Source organism: Bemisia tabaci, chromosome 1 (genome assembly GCF_918797505.1).
Source record: "Bemisia tabaci chromosome 1, PGI_BMITA_v3".
Lineage (NCBI taxonomy): Eukaryota > Metazoa > Arthropoda > Insecta > Hemiptera > Aleyrodidae > Bemisia > Bemisia tabaci.
Genome location: NC_092793.1, coordinates 50087344 through 50105544, shown reverse-complemented (window position 1 = coordinate 50105544; position 18201 = coordinate 50087344). Strand labels below are relative to the sequence as shown.

Here is an 18201-nt window from a genome sequence, read left to right as displayed (position 1 = left end):
TGATGATTTTTCCCCCTCAAAAGGCGTTTTATTTCTTAAAAGTGTATTACTTAAACAAGTTACAAAATTTTTCATCGTGGAATCTCTTTGGATCGTGGATTTTTGAAGGAACGAGAAGAATCAGTTGGGATTTGACTATAAATCTAGAATACTGTGTTTATTTGGAGCGAGAGGTGAAACGTAATAAGGGGCATGCGATGGATGAAAATAAATATCAGGCATTGTTCGATTCGATTAAAACGATTTCTAAATGGTATTATTTTCTTTCGTACTTATGCATACGGAATTTTCATTATTGCCTCAAAACACGATCCTTATTTTAGGCATTACTTCACAACTACGAGGAAAGTTCAATTGCGCATGTAATTGATTTTGCGTGCAAATAAATAGATTATCGGTAGATTTTGCAATGCAGTATTGCTGCATTACTATACTTAATAATAACTCACGAACCAAATATGTACGCGGGTACATGGACGTCTGACAAGTAAAAAGTGCCTCACTAACTAGATGTCAACATCTTGCAATAATCTCGAACGGCCAGCTCTGTAGTTGATATGTGGTCTGGAAATCGGTAACTCCGGCAATCAGGAAATCTGACGCTTTTAGACGCAAGCTGGCACTTCTGATAAGGGAGGAGGGTGTTCATTGCAGCGTACAACGAGGTTCAGTCACAGCTTTATCCCTGCAGCATCGACCTCCTCGTCCTCCCTCGGGGTAAACCAGGGTCCCTTTTCAATCGGACCCCACCTCCCCCCCCCCACTGACTTTCTCCCTTTCCGACAAGTTTTTCTCGCGCCTCTTCAAAAATGATGGACGCGAATTAAAAATACCCACGTTCCCTTGCGCCCCATCCTTCTGATCTGATGTCACGTCCTGTTGAATGCTGCTATTTTCGAAAATATCTCAAATATAGGAAAGATACCAAGCTTTCAGCCTTCTTTTATTACATTGGTGCACTACAGTGTACAAAAGTACACTACTATATTGCCGTGCTAGGCAAGAACGCCGTAAATCCATCAAGATTTTCCTGCGTTTTTTGGAACTTAACACTTTATGAAATCAATACTGTTTTACCCGTGCAACTTAAATTTTCAGGTTAAGATCTTGATAGTATTTGTGAAAGAATTCTGTAAAAACATTGTCCCAAGGTACACAAGTTATTCTGCTATGATGTATTTTTTCCAAAAAATTTAAAATGGCGTTTACGGCAGTTTTGCGTTGCACGGCAGTACATGGGCGTCATATTTAAGCTACTTCACTGCAATAACATAAACCGTTAAAACCATTGTCTACTCAAAATTGTTCGGTTTCGTGTCTAAAAGCACTGGTTATGAACCGTAGAAACTGTAAACCTGATTTTTTCGAAAATATCTATACATTTTTCACGTTTCCGAGCTCTGAGCGAACTTACCGGGGTTTTGTCTCAAAAAGTAATGAAAAATGAAGAATGATGTGATCAACATACTTGAAGTAATAAATACTAATTTTGATGAACAAAAAAAGCCTCCTTTAAATTATGATGCAAATCGACGAACGCTTCTGCTGTCGAGATCGACAAAAAACAAATTGCGTAAGATAGGAAAATCGATAATCTCTACGGATCTCGCAAAATGCTCCGTTCTTGAAACATAAATAAAAATAGTTCCTACAACACACGCAGGCGTTCTGCGACACCCAAACGCCACATGTGTCTATCTCCACAGAGGTCATCGGTCAACTGACACCGTAACTAGTTCTTGAAACTATTTTGAAAGAAATCTCTTCCATTTGTACGATGCACTGGTTATACCTTGACAAATTCTACGAGTTGTACTTCAAACTTGACGAAAACAAACATTAAGTTGACTTTGCTTTAAATAAAGGTCATTCGTTTAAACCCATAAAAAATTTACTTCGGCCTCCTCTGAAATAGGAGGTTCATTCAATAAGATGAATACTAAAGTAAAAAAAAAAACAAAATTGTTTGAAATGTTTCCTTTCGTTCATCGAAAGAATCTATGGTCCGCTGGAGTGATGTCCCCACATCTTGTGACCTTCTTCCAAGAGAGAAGGTCCTTTTCGGAATTCAATCTGAGACTAGTATTTCAATTCCGATTACCGGACTCTGGCAACATAGCTTTCCCAGTTCATCAAAAAACTTTTGCCCGTGAAATGAAATTATATTCCCCCTGTTATTTATTATTGCTGCTACGACCTGTGGGGCGCGGCGAGAAGGGACTGACTTACGAAAAGCTTCGAAAAAACGAGAGCGAATCGGGAGAAGGTAGGGGAGGGGATTTGAGCAACGAGAACTCACCACTTAACACTCCCTTGAGGGATTCTGGTATCCCCAACGTCGCCTGCACTCCGTCCGCTTCAATTCGACTCCTCAGCGGTTTTCAAAATTTCGGACTAGTTCGCAATTCGAGAGAGATCACTCGAAGATTAGAACACAGGTGCGGACAGTCAGTTCCTTGCCTTAGAAATCCCTCTTTTTCAAGACCTTTAAAAATCTTCATGGGCAGCATAGAGCAAAGCATTGCGAGTTCACGTAACGCGCCATCGCCCCTTCAATTTTGCAGGCATGCAACACGGACATCCATCAAGCACGAATAGTTGTATCTCTGCGCCGTCATCAACGCGCGCTCGCTTTAAGGAGTCTCATATTTTTTAAATTTACCATTAGTTACGGTTAAATTTGCTTCGAATATGCTAGGTATGATGTATCCAAAGCAATAATCATTTTGAGGTGGAGGTCTCTCAAGCATCGTAAAAAGCCCACGTCTAAAAATTTAGTATTTTGGCGAGGGTTGTGTCATGTCAGGATTTTTTTTTTTTTTACGAATACACCTGGGAAACCCAAAAGCCGGATCAAATTGATTCGACGTCTCTTGTGTCGGAGTTACAGATAGCGAACGAAAAGAAGGTTGAAAAAGCGCCAGTATTTTATAAAAAAGGGGAAAATATAAAAAATTGTAGTTCTTACCTTACAAAACAAAAATGACATACATAATACTTCAAAAACTGTTAGAATTGTTGTATTGAAATAGAAAGCAGTTTGACTCGACTTGGGAAAGTGCGTATGATGGGGCATCTGAGGGTTAAAGCATCGAATGCGATTCTGTGACTGTAGCGCAATTGTTTTGAGCACATTAAGTGATTTATACTTGAAAAAGTAAAATACAATTCGGATTCAGCGATAAAAATTCTGATAAGAACTTTAGTTGCGGAAAAAAAAGAACGGCTGAATAAATGGACATGACAAGTTGCATTATATATACGAAAGCCCTTATCTCATGGTTGGAGCCGAGGTCAAGAGCGAAGAGCAGACGTCGTTTCCAAGTTCTTGCCGGTCGACCAGCGCCGCGCCGTCGGCGTCCGGTCGCAGACTCGACGGGTTCATTTCACGAACTTTGAATCGCTTCACTTCATCGTAGGAACTTGCCAAGTATTAAAGGCTCAGCCTCTTTTTCGAGAGATTACGAGCGGAGAATTACGGCGGCTTTAATTGTTTTCCCCGATGCGATCCTTCAAGATTAAAAGGCTCCCGACGGAGTGGAAGACCCTGCACCGCCCACGGCCGGCCTTTAATCTTTGCGGCCTTTGCCTTGGAAGACCACTGAATTTTCTAGCTAGCTGCCCCCGATTCAGTGCCCTAGTAAAAGTGAGTCGGCCTGCCGTCAGGCTATGTTTCATGACCTACCCTGAGTCTGACGGATTCAGGCTGACATCAGTCTGCCGGGTGTCTACGATATAACAGGCTGACCGAAAATCGGTACTTTTACAGTACTTTTTCAGTACATTCTCAAGAAATTCAGTACCTCCTCAATTGACAAAGTCGGTACTTTTTCATTGCCGACTTCAATAGACGAAATTCGATAAATTTCAAAAATTTGAATTTCTCGCTCAAATTGCGACAAAAAAGACAAAAAATGAAAAAATTCCGGACCATCTTACAGAATTTCCGCACTTTTTCAGTACTTCCGGACGGCTCTTAAAAAATCAGTGCTACTTCCGGACTTTCCGGACTCGTAGACACCCTGGTCTGACGTCAGCCTGAATCAGTCTGACTCAGGGTAGTTTATGAAACATAGCCTGCCGTCAGGCTGATTCACTTTTACAGGGATGACGAGGCGTGAATAATCTACCCTCGATATATTCCCATTTGGAGCCATGATAATGAATCGAGTATTCAGGTTTTCACTGGAAACAGCCTCATGATCGATCTTTTTCCATAGATTGAAACAGCAAATTAATCGACTCATCGCAAAGGACGTCATGCACTGGCCAATTGTGGATCATCGGCTATAGATATTTTACCATTTGAAGCTACGGTAAAGAATCGATTTTTTAGACATGACCTTGATTGACGAACATTTCAAATCCAAATTTTCTTAATTTTTAAGGGTTTCCTGACCATTTAAGAGGAAATTCATTGACTTTTGAGATCACACAGGACGATGATTAATATAATTTTAATATATTCTGTTCGAGCAAGAAGAGAAGCCTGGGCTTTCTGTTGCGACCCGGACAAAGCCTCTCGGGTTATTTTGTTACTTTTTCTTTGTGTTTTTCTCATAAGTTGGCTGAAACCGTTCTGGAGTGCTTGATTTCAGAGCATTAAGTTGCTGCGAGGTTTCGAACGTAAGCCTCAGGTGGTCTTCCAATTAAAACTATTATTCCAACCGCGTTCATTGATACAGGTTCTCATTCACGTACCCTTAAAAGGACCCTCAAAAACTGAATCTTAATCCTAGAGAGAATGAAAAAACTTTGAGGACTTACTTTTGGTAGTTATTAATGACAACTCGTCTTTGAGGCTTCGGTTTTTCATAGACACCGTAGACAGGTTCTCTGGCTTCGCCAGCAAACCCGTAAATTTCATCTTCTTCCCGGTCACTTAGGCAACTTGAAGGCTGAAAATTAAATACAACTAATTTTAAAAATAATTCTTGAATAGTCGCAGCAAATTGCTTGAACAATCACTATAATTGTACCATGCAGATCTTTGAAATCTTTTTAAAAACAGATTGGATAAAATGAAAAGAGGAGTTATGAGTCAAACTGAACTACACGTTTACCGTTGTTCAATGAGAATCCATATTACGAATGTGGGCGCAAACTAAAACTAGATGCTAAAGTTTTAAAAAAAAGGGATCGATTATTGTTTTGAAAAACTTACAAATCTAGGAAATTCACACAGGAGATACAAGCAAAAACCTTACGTTAGGATCAAAAACAAATAATGAATAAAATAGGAAATCAGTGTACTCAAATACGTTAGGTTAGGTGATTGAAAAATCCACTTTTCACTGAGAAAGTATGCACAGGTAATGGCTGAAGTACTTTAGAAAGCGCACTCCTTTTCTGCTACGCAACATTTTAGGTCTCCAAAATGAAAATACATGCAATCAAAAAGTTATTCTACCGCTGACTAGTATGTGTATACGCCAACACGAAATTTATCGATCATACTTAGAATGCATTGAGCAAAAGCTGAGGATCGAGAATAGTCCATTCAAGACGCGATCAAAGCATTGAAAATTACCACGATGAAATCGTAGATAAGATATTAGATTCTTCGTTTTACATAAAAATTAGCACATTCGATTTTACTGCATGACAGTAAAAAAGAGAGCACTTTTTTTCTCACTGCCGACTAGAAATTAGATATTCTCAACGTACCGATTGAATTGTGTCTGAAATTTGGAAAAAGAAGCTTCGGCCATGGAAGCCGTACTTTACGGGCCATTTAGACATACCGTACGCGTTCCGCGCTCAGAGGCCAAAAGTTCCGGGTGTAGCACCTGGAGCAGTCGAAACTACAGCTCCAGCACCCAGAACTTTTGGCTTCTGAGCCCGGAACGGACGGTATGTCTACATAGCTCGTAACTTCTTCTACATAGATATAGGTCGCTTTATAGCACTCCCTCGCGCTCTACGATACCAAACCTTCACTGCTCTTTGTCGAACCACAACCCTTGGGACCTTGGGTAACTTTTTCTCAATGTATAAAAATCAAAAGGTCGCGTCGTGATGCTTGCATTAAAACTACTTCACCCTGCGATCCATTCTGGGTGAAAAAATGGGTGCAAGTGCGGGTGTGGGGAGGGGAGAGGGGGATGCGGGGGTGGGTTTGCGACTTACCGAATACTTGCCGGGCACGTAGATGGGTTGTGAAAGGCTAGTGGTGAGGGTGGGCGAGCGGGGGGCCGGGCCGGGAGGGGTCCTGGGGCTGGGGGACAGGTGGACCCCCCAAGCTCTCCGCCGCAGGTCCTCCAGGTGCTCCAAGACGTCCCGATAGTGGGTTTTGTACATGTCCGCGTACCTCGACGCCAGCCCTTCCAGGTAACCCCGCTGTCCGTCCTACGAACAGAACCAACCAGTCCTTCACTATCACCGATCGTCACATCAAAACCACTGACTCCCGCAGAAAAATTGAATAAATCGGAGTCCATGTTAAAACCAGGGTGTCTACTAAAACAGGCTGCCCAAAAATCAGTCCTTTTTCAGTCCATTCTCAAGAAATTCAGTATCTCCTGAACAGAAAATTCAGTACTTTTTCAGTACCTCGAAATTCGAAAAATTTTGGAAATTTGAATTTCTCGCTCAAATTGCGACAAAAATGACAAAAAAGAGTAAATTTACGGACCTTCTTGCGGAATTTCCGCACTATTTCAGTACTTCCGAACCGCTCTTCAAAAATCAGTACTATTTTCGGACTTTCCCAAAATTCCAGATTTTTAGACACCCTGTAAAGCCTAATTGGTAAAACTGACCAATTTTTTATAAAAATGTGACCATTATTCGAATTCCGTGTCGTCGACTTGTATGTGACGACTGAATCTGTGAGAAACTGTAGTGAAGTTGTGAAGCCCCCTGAAAATCGTAGTGGCAGGCGTGATTTCCCGCAGTGGGTGATGTTATGCCGTGGCTTTTTCCACATGGATCTCAAAAAGTGACGGTAAAACGAGGCTGACATTGTTATACTACCTTCAAAAATTTGTGTAATACACACACGCGACCATCATTTCTTTTCTCTTTCTACATATATCCTTTTTTTTTTCTTTGCTCAGAACCGATATGGATTTGACGAAACATGAAATAGGCGCATCTGAAAATAACGACTGGAGAGAAATCACGTGCTCCACAGGTTTCATACGAATCTTTTGAGCGGGAAAGTTTACTCTTTTGCAATATGAGCTAGCCCAAGAGAACAAGAAGCCCCCCTCCGCGAAGCTAAACGGGGGGAATAAGGTAATTAGGCTCTAAATGAGGAGCCCAAGTATAAATTTCGGCCTTGTTTCATTAATTAAACCGGTATATTCTTCATTCATTGCTGGAGCTGGCCTCGACCCCGCCTTCGACTGGGCGCGGGCGCTCCCTTCCGAGGCGACCTTTTTTTATAGGTTTCCTTAATCCCGGAATGAAAACACTTTAAATTAAACGCTATTCATTTTACTCTAAATTACAAAGAATCTCGTTAACTCGACCCACCTACCGCTTCCCCTTTCCCGAGATTTCCCTTCAGCTCAATCTGGGAGGACGATTTTCACTTCAACTTTAAATTAAAGAGGTGTGAAGAGAAACTAAACGAATCGGGAGCGGCGTGAATGATTTGACTTCCCAGTTACGGAGTTCTGCGTTCCGACGAGGGACTAGTTGAGGACTTCGAGGGGATATCGGTGCTTTTCAGAATGCTCAATTTTTACAGAATAATCGATCAATACCTTCATTTAGGTGATGAGAGATCATCGAGGACCATGATTTTGAAATTGCAATCGTCTTTATTCTAGATGGGATAAGACGCGCGTATAAAAATCTGACTATGGGAGTAAACAAGGTCTTCTCGTAAGAGCTTTCGAGTAAAACTCTTACCACGTTGAGACAAATTCTATTCCTCATCAAAAAGAGCCCATTTTCACGGCAGTTAGTGCGCCGAGAACGCTTAACGTTAATGAGGCAAACCGTCACACTGGGTAAAATTTTAGTCGTGTGAATGAAAATTACTTTGCCGCGATGAAACATATCAGATTGGGATGGAATCGTTTGCGTCCAGAGTGAAGGAGTTTTCTTGGTGACCAAGACAATTTTCCTTGTCACAGATATTATTTATTTTTCCTCGTGCAGCTATAACGCAACTTTTCTTTTTTGAACCGAGCTCTTTAATGATTTAAAATCATTTCTAGAAAAAAATTAATTTTTTTTTTTAACTAACCAATAATTTAAAATTAATTTAATAAAAAATTCAACAGGAAAAATAATTAGTGAGCAGAGTTCGACACAAACGCAATGGTTGAAATGCAATAGATTTTAACTATAAATAATTAAGAACCTTTCAGAATTTGCATACTTTCTTTGTGAGATCACACTGATGTTATAAGAGAACTTTATGACGTATATATCACATCACATGCTCAAAATGAATTCGATGAGACGGGAAAGACTTCCTCCAAGTTTCCGACGGTCGATGAATATTTATAATCAGCTGAGTGGAAAAGCCGTAAAAATCCCCAACAGACGGTTCGGGGTCCGGAAAAAGTGATCGATAAATTTCCGGTCCGACCGGAAATTGGGATGTCGTGGAATGGGGTTTAAAGGAGGAAACGAGCTAAGGGCGTAGCGACAGGTCATTCGCAAAATCACCTTCAAGGATGGGGAGAGGAGAAAAGAGAGGGTTGCGGCAGAGGAAGATACGGAGAAGATATTTCAACTTTCGCAAACTATCGGCCGACGCCAATAATCTGTCGGCTGACCCATCTTACAGTGCTGCCTTTATTGATAAGGATCAAAATCGTCACCGACTTTTCCTGTCGACTCACGCAACTGTGCGACGCGACGCAGGAGTTTTCCTCCAATTTTCTGCGCTTCATTCCCGGACTTGGACGCGCCACGAGGGACCCGCCCGATTAAATCTGGTGAACGAAAGGTGGGCCGTGGGAGGATGTCACTCGCCGACAATTCGAACGACCCTCCTTGCCTTCGTCCTTATTTTTGCGGCGGCACTTATAGACCGTATTCGATAACGGTTCGATGTATCGTTTGGTTCAAAACAATAGAACATAACCTTAAACCAAAACTGTAAGAATTCAAGTTGGAAAAGCTGAAAATGAGAAATTTCCTGACAATTTCACGTTGCATTGGCATTTGGTACTCAAAAGAATAACAAATCTGTTACAAAAGATCCGTTCGCTCAGATTTCTGAATTTACTTTTGAGGTTATGTTTATGTTTTGAACCAATCGATATCGTTACAATCTCACCCGTTTGATGTATCGAATAATACGATCTATTGTTACCCGTGCTAAATTCTTAAATAAATACTCCAACGGAATTGGTACTGTTAATGTTTATACTCGGGAGTTTGATACCGATCAATGGCGGATTTTCAACAGGTTTTCGAGTGACACATCTACCCCTTCGCTTCGGCGCCACCCTCCTCCTCTGCTCCGCAACTTTTCTCGGCTCTTGTCGTCGCGGAGAGGGCAATCATATATTTCTTTCCCCATTTTCATTCAAAGTCTCAATTTTGCTTTCGGGTGTCATCCCTTACATTCGAGAACATTTATCACCTAGAATACTTCTTGCAAGATTGCACTAGAGCTCGGGAAATGAGTTCGCGGGACTCGGACTTTCTTTTGCGGCGAGACCTTAAAGTAGACGGGAGAAAGTTACGCTGTAAAATCGATATAATAAAAAGCGTGTGGGAAGAAAACAATATCACGCTTAATTGACGGACTCTTGACGAGACGCGTAAATTATTTCCACACTCGAAAAATTTTTCTCGTACAGCGCCTGGTTGAATCGTTATCGATGGAAAGCATTGCTACGATAAGGATTTATCGATCCAGGTCATTCGAAATCGATTCTCTGATCAAACCGCTGATTACGCTTCATAATAGACGGCAAATTGGACGTCAGTACGCAAAAAGGATCTGCTTATACACAAAAGAAAAAGAAAAGACCTCACGCCTATTAATCTCTCAAAATAGCCTTTATAGAAAAATTATTCTGATTGATTCCATCCAATCACAAAATTGTCTTCGGTGAAATAAAATTTAGAGGTTCACAGGACATTGTATTGTCAGGGAACACACCTTCTGGGCGACATAATTCTGAATTGTACACATAATAAGCGTCGCTTCAAGTGATGAGTCACTTCGAAACGTTTGCTTCGAAAATTGACAATCTCAGCAAAATTACAATTCTGTTTGCTGAAGCATTGGTTTTTTACGTCAGGCGCATCTTTCATTTTTCCCCACCCAAATCTTTCATCTGTTCTCTTTTCATTTTACATTGAAGATTACCTATCGGCACAAGGTGCATTTATTTTGAAAAGTAGCCGACATCAGGGTTTTAAAACTTTCATATTGTACTATTCTTTTATCTAATCTAACTGCTCTTTTTGGCTGCATGGTCTTCTTGGAAACTGAATAACATGCGCTAAAACTATTTTTCATTCACTGAAAATTTTCAGCTTTTTATTTTTTCTTCGATTTCTCTACTGTTCATTCTTCAATGCCAACTCGGGAACTCCTCGAAAAATCCGATTAATTTGCGTGTAACATGGTTTTTTGCCTAAAAAATAGAGTCTTCTTTTTCTTCTTCTCCTTCTCACTTGTATTCCCTACTTTCAGTGCATGAAGATTCAAATCTACGACAAACTGACGATGCTAGAAACTCTAGAGTTTCAGAAGTCTCCAAAACAAACAGGGAGGACATTCCAATTTTCCAAACGGTCGTGAGAGAAATAACCTGATAATATGAAAATCAAGGACTTTCGGGCACACGTGCGAAATTTCTCGAAATTCAAGGATATTCAAGAACTTTATAATTCGACAAAAATCGAAGTATATTCAAGAACTTTTCAAGACGTCACGAAGCCTCGATTCCGAGTGAAAAATAACCGAAACTAGCTTGCTCGGCAACAGGGAGGATGATGACGTCATCAGGGGATGGGGGGGGTGTCGGAGTCGGGCAGTTTATCTTGCCCACTTCGATACACTCGGCCACGCCGCGAAACAATTGCATGAAAAAGACATTTCCTCAAATTTATGAATATTAAAGTCGGTTCTCGTCCTAGCTCAGCGCTACACATACACGTTACGCTCTGCGCCATGTTTCCCGCTTTCCCATTTTCCCGCCCGCACATCTCGCGACAATTCCGCCTCCCTCCGTCGCACAGTGAAAAGGGTATTCCGGAGAGGTTGGACGATGAAGTTTCTACTTAAACTGCAAATTTAAGTGTCTATTTCGTCACGTTGTAAATTTTACTAAAACGGCGTTTCTTGCTGGAAATTTTACGAAAAGATAAAAAATCAGGGTTTTTGTAATATTTATCTTCTAGTCTCTTGAAATATTCTTCTTTTCCTTGACTACAAAATGTCCGAATCCACTGGCCTTGGAGCAAACATGGATACACATGGATTTCGTTTTTCTTAAATCACACTGATTTTTACTAAGCTTTGGGCGAAATTACCGATTCTAGACATTCAAATCATGGAAAAAGGCACTAGGAAGTTGTTAGCGTATTCTGAACGACACCGGCTAAAGTTGCAAAGCCGATGTGCCACCTGCAAAATTCTCTGACCTTTCCTTTGATTTCACTAACTTATTCCGGGTCACCGCTACCTCGGACTAAAACCGAAAGTTTTGCAATGTATTCCATCACATCATAAATTTATAAGGGATGTTTCTTTGCGGGCCATAAAACCTTAAATCGACGGAACTACTTCTTAACTTCTACGTTTCGTATTCACAAAGATAAAAGCTTTAAAACATAGCGTACAGAATTCTTGACCACTCACATTTCCTGGTTTTTCCTGATTATCAAGAGCTCATTTGTTGATGAGAAACCAAAGTTTTCTCCCACTTCCCCCATATTCTCTCAGGAAAAACTATCGAATTTTTTCATCTTTCAGCCGATTTGTTGGCGCACATTCAAATAATTCCAAAAATCTTCCTGATGTTTATATAGTTGTAGATATAGAGCCCGCCGGTCCGCCAGTCATTTTCCGGTAAGCAACTCAGGCACTCGATACATTGTTCGAGTAGGGCGTCAAAACGTTCGCAAAGATGGTAAACTACGTACATGCGCCAACAGTGTATCGAGTAAAAGGAAAGATACCAGTTTTATTAAGGAAATTTCACAACACTTTCATGCTTTCCCTACACTTCAGGACAAAAATTCCTCCTGCCTCTTCCTAGCTTTCCGACACAGTGGACAAGCTTGGTATTCGCCGGTATGAAACACAATTTCGCAGTTTCACAGATATCTATTTCGACGATGGTCAAATTCCTCGAGCTACAGCTCATGTCCCTCCTGGAACGGAGGAAAATCCTCGGTGGCTGGCATGACGCTGCTGATCGGAAAATTGCCGAGGGGGGATTTTCGCGGAAGCCCATTAGTCCGGCCTGCAATTCGCCAGCGAATTCCTCCATTTCCACGAATCACAAACACCGCATTCCGGGTCGGCCCCCGCTTCGTGTCGCGCGACAGGAATAGCGCCGTTTAAACGACTGAAAATGCGACCCGGCAGTTTTTCTTCATGCTTTATTTCCCGTTTGTTTTATATTCATTCATCCCCCCTGCCCCCCCCCATCCACGGCCGCCGCGTAGTGTACCTTCATCAGGTGCGTCGGGGGACCGGGGGATGAGGGGAGGCTCGGTTCCGGCGCCGATTTCAATCTCGACGTCTGTAGAGGTGACATTTGCACCCCCCAAGGCCCACGCCCCCCCCCCCAAAGGCCCCCTTCCAATGCTGCCGTTGAGCGCTAACTGAAAGTCGATCTCAGGCTTCGTTGACGCCGCGACCCGTCGAGCCGTTTCCCCTGCCCTCTGCTGAAAGGCTGGAACAATACGCTCTCTCTTGTATGTGTTAAATCAAGAGAAAAATATTGATTTTTTTTTTTTTTTTTTTTTTTTTCCCCCGCAACCAGAGACGCACTATATAGAAAAAAAACCGGTTGGATACGAGTCCAGACTCTTAAAAACATCAACAAAAAAAACTACTCTCGATTCAATCGGATTTTCGCTCAAATCAAGAAGCAAGCCTCTTAATTTGAGCGGATTTCCTTTTGATCCAAGCAAAAATCCGATTGAATCAAGCGTATTTTTTCTCGTCATTGTTTTCAAGAGTCTGGGCTCTAGATCCAAGCGACTTTTTTTCCAGTGAGATATATTTTAGAGACCAACCGAACTTTCATTTTTTTTCGTTATGAAGCTGACTACACGGCCAAGAAGTAATAGAGAACGCAAGTTTCTTCCGGAACTCATCCCACCGTTCCTCCGTTTCACTCAGTATGAGGTTAGAACGATTCTCTTAAAGGAGCGAATCAAGAGAAAAAATAAGAACCGCCAAAAAAAAAAAAAAAAAAAAAAAAAAAAAAAAGAAAGAAAGAAAGAAAGGAAAGAAAAAAAAGTAAGAGAACAAAACCGATTAAACCTCAAGCGTTCCACTTCCTGCATGTATAAAGAAAATTCGTTTGTCTGAAGCTGGTTGGATAGGGAGATGAGAGACGAATTAAACGTGACTCAGTTCGATTAACGTAAGTTGGGATGCGATTGACACGGGGCAGTGCAAGTAGGGGGATGAGGTTAACTGCAGGGAGGAAAGGAGGCAGGGTTGAGGAGGGTTGAAAGGAGAGAGAAATCTCTGTGGTGAGGGATCGCGGTTTCACTTCCTGGACCTGCCTCAATTTCCCACTCATGCCCCCTGCCACTATCTATCCCATCGATTAACAAGCGTCGTTGTCGAACAGGGCACCGCCACTAATATTTTCAGCGTGTTTATCGACTGATTAGTAACCACATTTTTTTTTTTCTCTTTTTTTTTTTTAAACGACCTTTATTATTAAATGATACAAGACAATGAAAAGTGAACTGCGACAGATGCAGTGTATATAGATACAATTGAATAGTAGAAAGAAATATAAAAAGGAGAACAAAGAAGTAGCGAAGTAAGAGATAAAATAAAGAAATTGATTGGAGATTAAGTGACTCCTAGAGTCAAGGTCGCGCCGGAATTACAACTATGTATACCATCGGCGGGGGGGTCCTTCGGGGAGAGGGACATGTGGTTGCTTTTACACTTAATTATTTTTTCGACGAAAGATGATATGTAATTCCAATTTGCTTGGGACGATAATAGGAGGTCTTGAGTAGTCAGTAAAGTGAATTTTGAGCCAAGCTTGGCCTCAAGGAGATCTCGATCAGTATTGAAAAAAGGGCAGTGGAAAAAGGTGTGCTCAGGCGAATCAGGTGAATTACAACCTGGGAGTGGGCAGAGATTATTAGGGAGAATTTTAAATCTATATAAGTAATCGCAGAAGTTGCCATGGCCACTAAAAAATTGAGACATATAAAAGTTAGTGCCTCCAAAAGGCCTATGTAGAAAGCTTCTCAAATCAGGGATCAATGACTTGAACCAGATGTCAGATTCAGATTCACTATCGAGTCTTGAAGCCCATTTCTCAATAAAGTCCGCTCTAATTTGGGGTTTGGGTTCACCATTAAATTGTCGACGTCTAGATTCAATATAAAGATCTGTTGGGGGAATGCCACTAAGTATATCCAATAAGTTGTTAGAGACCGTGCGGTATGCAGCGCAAATACTGCGCTTAAGCGGTCTACAAGTTTTAGTTATCAACGCACGATATAGTAACTACATCATGCGTGTTTTTCTTGCAATCGAAATTTCTCGTGTTTAATGGGTCATGATTTGACAATTTTACTGACGTTACACATAGATTGGACAAGAGGTTGTGTTTCAGTAATTTGGTTAGAACCATCGCAAATCGCTACGTCGAATATCGTAACCGCCACGAAAAAAAAAGTGTTCGGTATTATCCGCTAAAATTGTGGTACTACCCCAATTCGTTGGATGATATCGGCATTTCCAATTGATTTTGGTAGTACCACAACAATCGGATTAGTAGCGTAATTTAATGGGATACTACCGCAATTAATTGGACAGTTCCAAGTTGGGACTTACCCTCAACTCTATTTTCCCGACCGATCGCCGACCGATAGGTCGAATATCACAAAATGATGTAGGGACTAAATCAGTATAAGACAGTCGATGTGATTATTCCGGAGGCTGGATGTGATCGTAAATACGCAAGGATAACTTGTCATTTTCCGGTCGAGAGAACGCAACTACATTTAAAAATTGACGAATTACAATCGAAAAAATCACTTTTACCTACTGAGAAACTATTCGGTTCAACGATCTGAAAATATACAACGAATTGATCCCTATACCTACGTATTCCAACACTGAAAAAAAAAGTAGCTTGGATCAAGCATGATGATTCTTGAATTTGCCGCCAAGAAATTTTTTTTTCTTGCTTTAAGCTGACTTTTTCTTGATACAAGAAAAATAATGCTTGGGTTAAGCAAGAAAGTAGCTTATATTAACCAGAAAAATTCTTGATTTAAGAAGAAATACTTCTTGGCGGCAAATTTAAGATTCTATTTTTTCCAGTGAAGCCTTATCTTTCAAAGAACTTAAAATTAAGAATTTCTTCGAGGGAGAAATTGGCTACATGCCTAGGCACTTGAAAATTTATCAGATTTGACCTTCAGCCTTCGACGTAAGTTTTTTCTTTGTTGTGTGCACTACAACACGTGACGAGGGTGACAAACTTGTGTGGCCACTTACGAAACGAACTCTCGTGATCTTGCAAAAACATCCATCGCGTAGTGAGAAAAAATTGGTTTTCTGACGAATCAAAGCTGCAAGTACATCAAGTCTGCTGAGCCCCCCTCCCCTTCGGCAGGTTAAATATTGACACGATCATGTCGCTCTACTCTTAGCATAATATTAAAAACGTGCCCTGCCCGCGACCCCCTCTCACGTTTTTGATAAATACTGCGATGAAAACTTTTAAAAGCTCCGGGAGTCGGGTCGGCGTTTTTGAGCGGTTTCTCAGCTTTTTTTTTATTATTTTTAAGCGATGGATTTAATGGCGACGGCGTCGATGCGGTGCGCGCGGTGTTTACACGGAGAAGAAAATGAATAAAAATCGTTGTAGACGTAGACGGTGCCGGTGCTATCTAACGATGTTGCCGCAACGTGCACGAAAATAACCACGGAGCCTTTGAATTCTGACTGGAGATTTACCTCTATACTTTCAGGGTTTGTTTATAATTCTATTATGATCTGGTATCCCCCTCCCTTTGATGTAAATGAGCAGTCGGGGCAGTTGTATTGATCTACATACAGGGTGTTCCAAAAGTCCTGCCCTCCCTACTTCTAGTTTTTTAACCGTTCGAGATGAAAAAACGAAACTTTGGGAATTGATCTATCTTGAAAGGGACCATCTTCTGAGGGGGTTAAAATTTTTGCTGGTCCCTTGGGGGGGGGGCGTTGGAAACATTCCTAAAGTTTCGTTTTTTAACTCAAACGGTTCAAAAGTTAGAGGGGGGGAGGGGATTTTGGAACACCCTGTATATTGCTCTATTAAAGTGGATACAGATCACGGATATAGGGAGTCCATAAGTGATGTTGATTGGTTAAGTACCCACCTGTGCTCACAGGGTTTAGGTAGTTGCAAAGGTGATACACCGGCAGTCCTGCCAAAGATAGGAGAAATGAGCCCTTTCCTACTGTGACTTAGAGCTCTTATACCTGATCCCTGATCACTGCATACGCAGATTAAGATGCTGCATCAGCGAACAACTAACTCAAAACAACATGTTTTGGGCCAGTTGCATTGCCGCCACATCTACTCCCTATATGCAATGATCAGGCATCACGATGATTCGAATAAGGGAAACCATGAGCATACGCCTTGATTTGGAAAAAGCTGGGGTAAAGAAGGAGGCTATTTGAGCCGTTGGAGGCTATTTTTTCCGTGTCGTAGATAAATTGGTACGATTTCCAGATGTTCATCAAATTTGATGAATATTTTAATTTTATTCACATGACGTTGAGGTATCTACAGAACCGATGTAACAGATTTTATCTCAAAGCGGCAACTCTGTTCTAGTGCCGTCGCGTCGCGTAAAGTTGCAGCTTCCTATCATTTTGATGCATCTTTTCAGAAAAATTAAAAAGGAGCCCAAGTGTGAGTGAATGTTTATCGGGCTAGAATCGAACCCTTTTAGCGGCTCCGCTATGTACCAAAGCTGAAGCAGTCAATTTTTTTCACCGTTTTGTTTCAGTTTCACGATTTTCAGACCCTAAGTCACCACGAACAAGGAAGATGCCTCTTTAACCGGGGGCGGACAAAAGCTCGTCTATGGGGCTATCAGTTTATTTTTTGCATAAAATTTCCAGTGGGGGGGGAGGCTTTAATTACTGTTCTTACAAAGTCTCTTCGCAAGCTCAGAAAAAGCTCATAGAATTTAGCTTGTGACGTGACGATAAAAAGATACAAAGGTCGGAAAATAGTTTCAAACGTAATTATGGTAATGTATGAAAACTGTGCCGTAATAAAACATGAATATTAATACTGAGCTCCAAAATTACTTTTCTTGACACATATGGATGAGAAAGTTCGCTGTAAACACACTCTTCCTCTCTCTATCACGCGACTTAATTCCCCTCCATCATTTCAACTGTAAGCGGGAAAGATACCTGAAGGTGTCTTATACTTAAAATAAATGCGCTGGAAAACTTAAATTGGAAACCTTAAAGTTGAGCTAGTACGATGAGGAGAGCTTCCAAGAAAATGTCAGGCAAGAGGAAGCAATTCTGACAATATAGAGTTCACCAATATTTATGACCTCGCAGTGAGGACTCAAAACTCGGGGACCTCAAATGAGGGGCTTGGGGGACAAAGCGGATACCTACAATTTTGGAAAAAATTAATATGCTCGTATTAATGATTAATGCTAGCCGCTACGCGGCCAGCGAAATCGTCGAAATCGCCCGTTGGCGGTTAATAAGCAAATACTTTTAATTGAATAACAAAACGATGTTTCATAGAAAAATTTCCCGCCAAACAGTATTCTTAATTATTTTCTCCTTACTTTGAATTTTGATTCCTTTTTTGGAAGTCGACCTTGACAGGGCCGCACATGTAGCTGTCCATGCGACTAAACAAAGGCCTCTGAAAGTAAGCACCCACTATATCAAAACTCTGACCTTTGACTTCTGACCTTCCTCACTCCTGCCCATCGACCGTCTTACTCCCCTGCCTACCCCGTCCGTCGAGCGTCTTAAAAATGATTTTATTAGAATAGAGAGGATTTCAAGTAAAACTTGTCTTAATG

The 18201-nt window shown here is 41.2% G+C and overlaps 1 protein-coding gene across 2 annotated transcripts in view; it reads right to left on the bottom strand.

Moving 5' to 3' along the window:
* Positions 1 to 18201, bottom strand: part of LOC109039472 (uncharacterized) — a 303868-nt gene that overhangs the window by 96632 nt on the left and 189035 nt on the right. The window contains exons 2-3 of one of the 2 annotated variants that reach the window (XM_019054955.2): positions 6130 to 6348; positions 4768 to 4898 (exon numbers count right to left, since the gene is read on the bottom strand). In XM_019054955.2, coding sequence (XP_018910500.2) covers positions 4768 to 4898; positions 6130 to 6348 — 350 coding nt within the window. The remainder of the gene's footprint in view (positions 1 to 4767; positions 4899 to 6129; positions 6349 to 18201) is intronic. The other variant, XM_019054956.2, reaches the window with a different exon arrangement.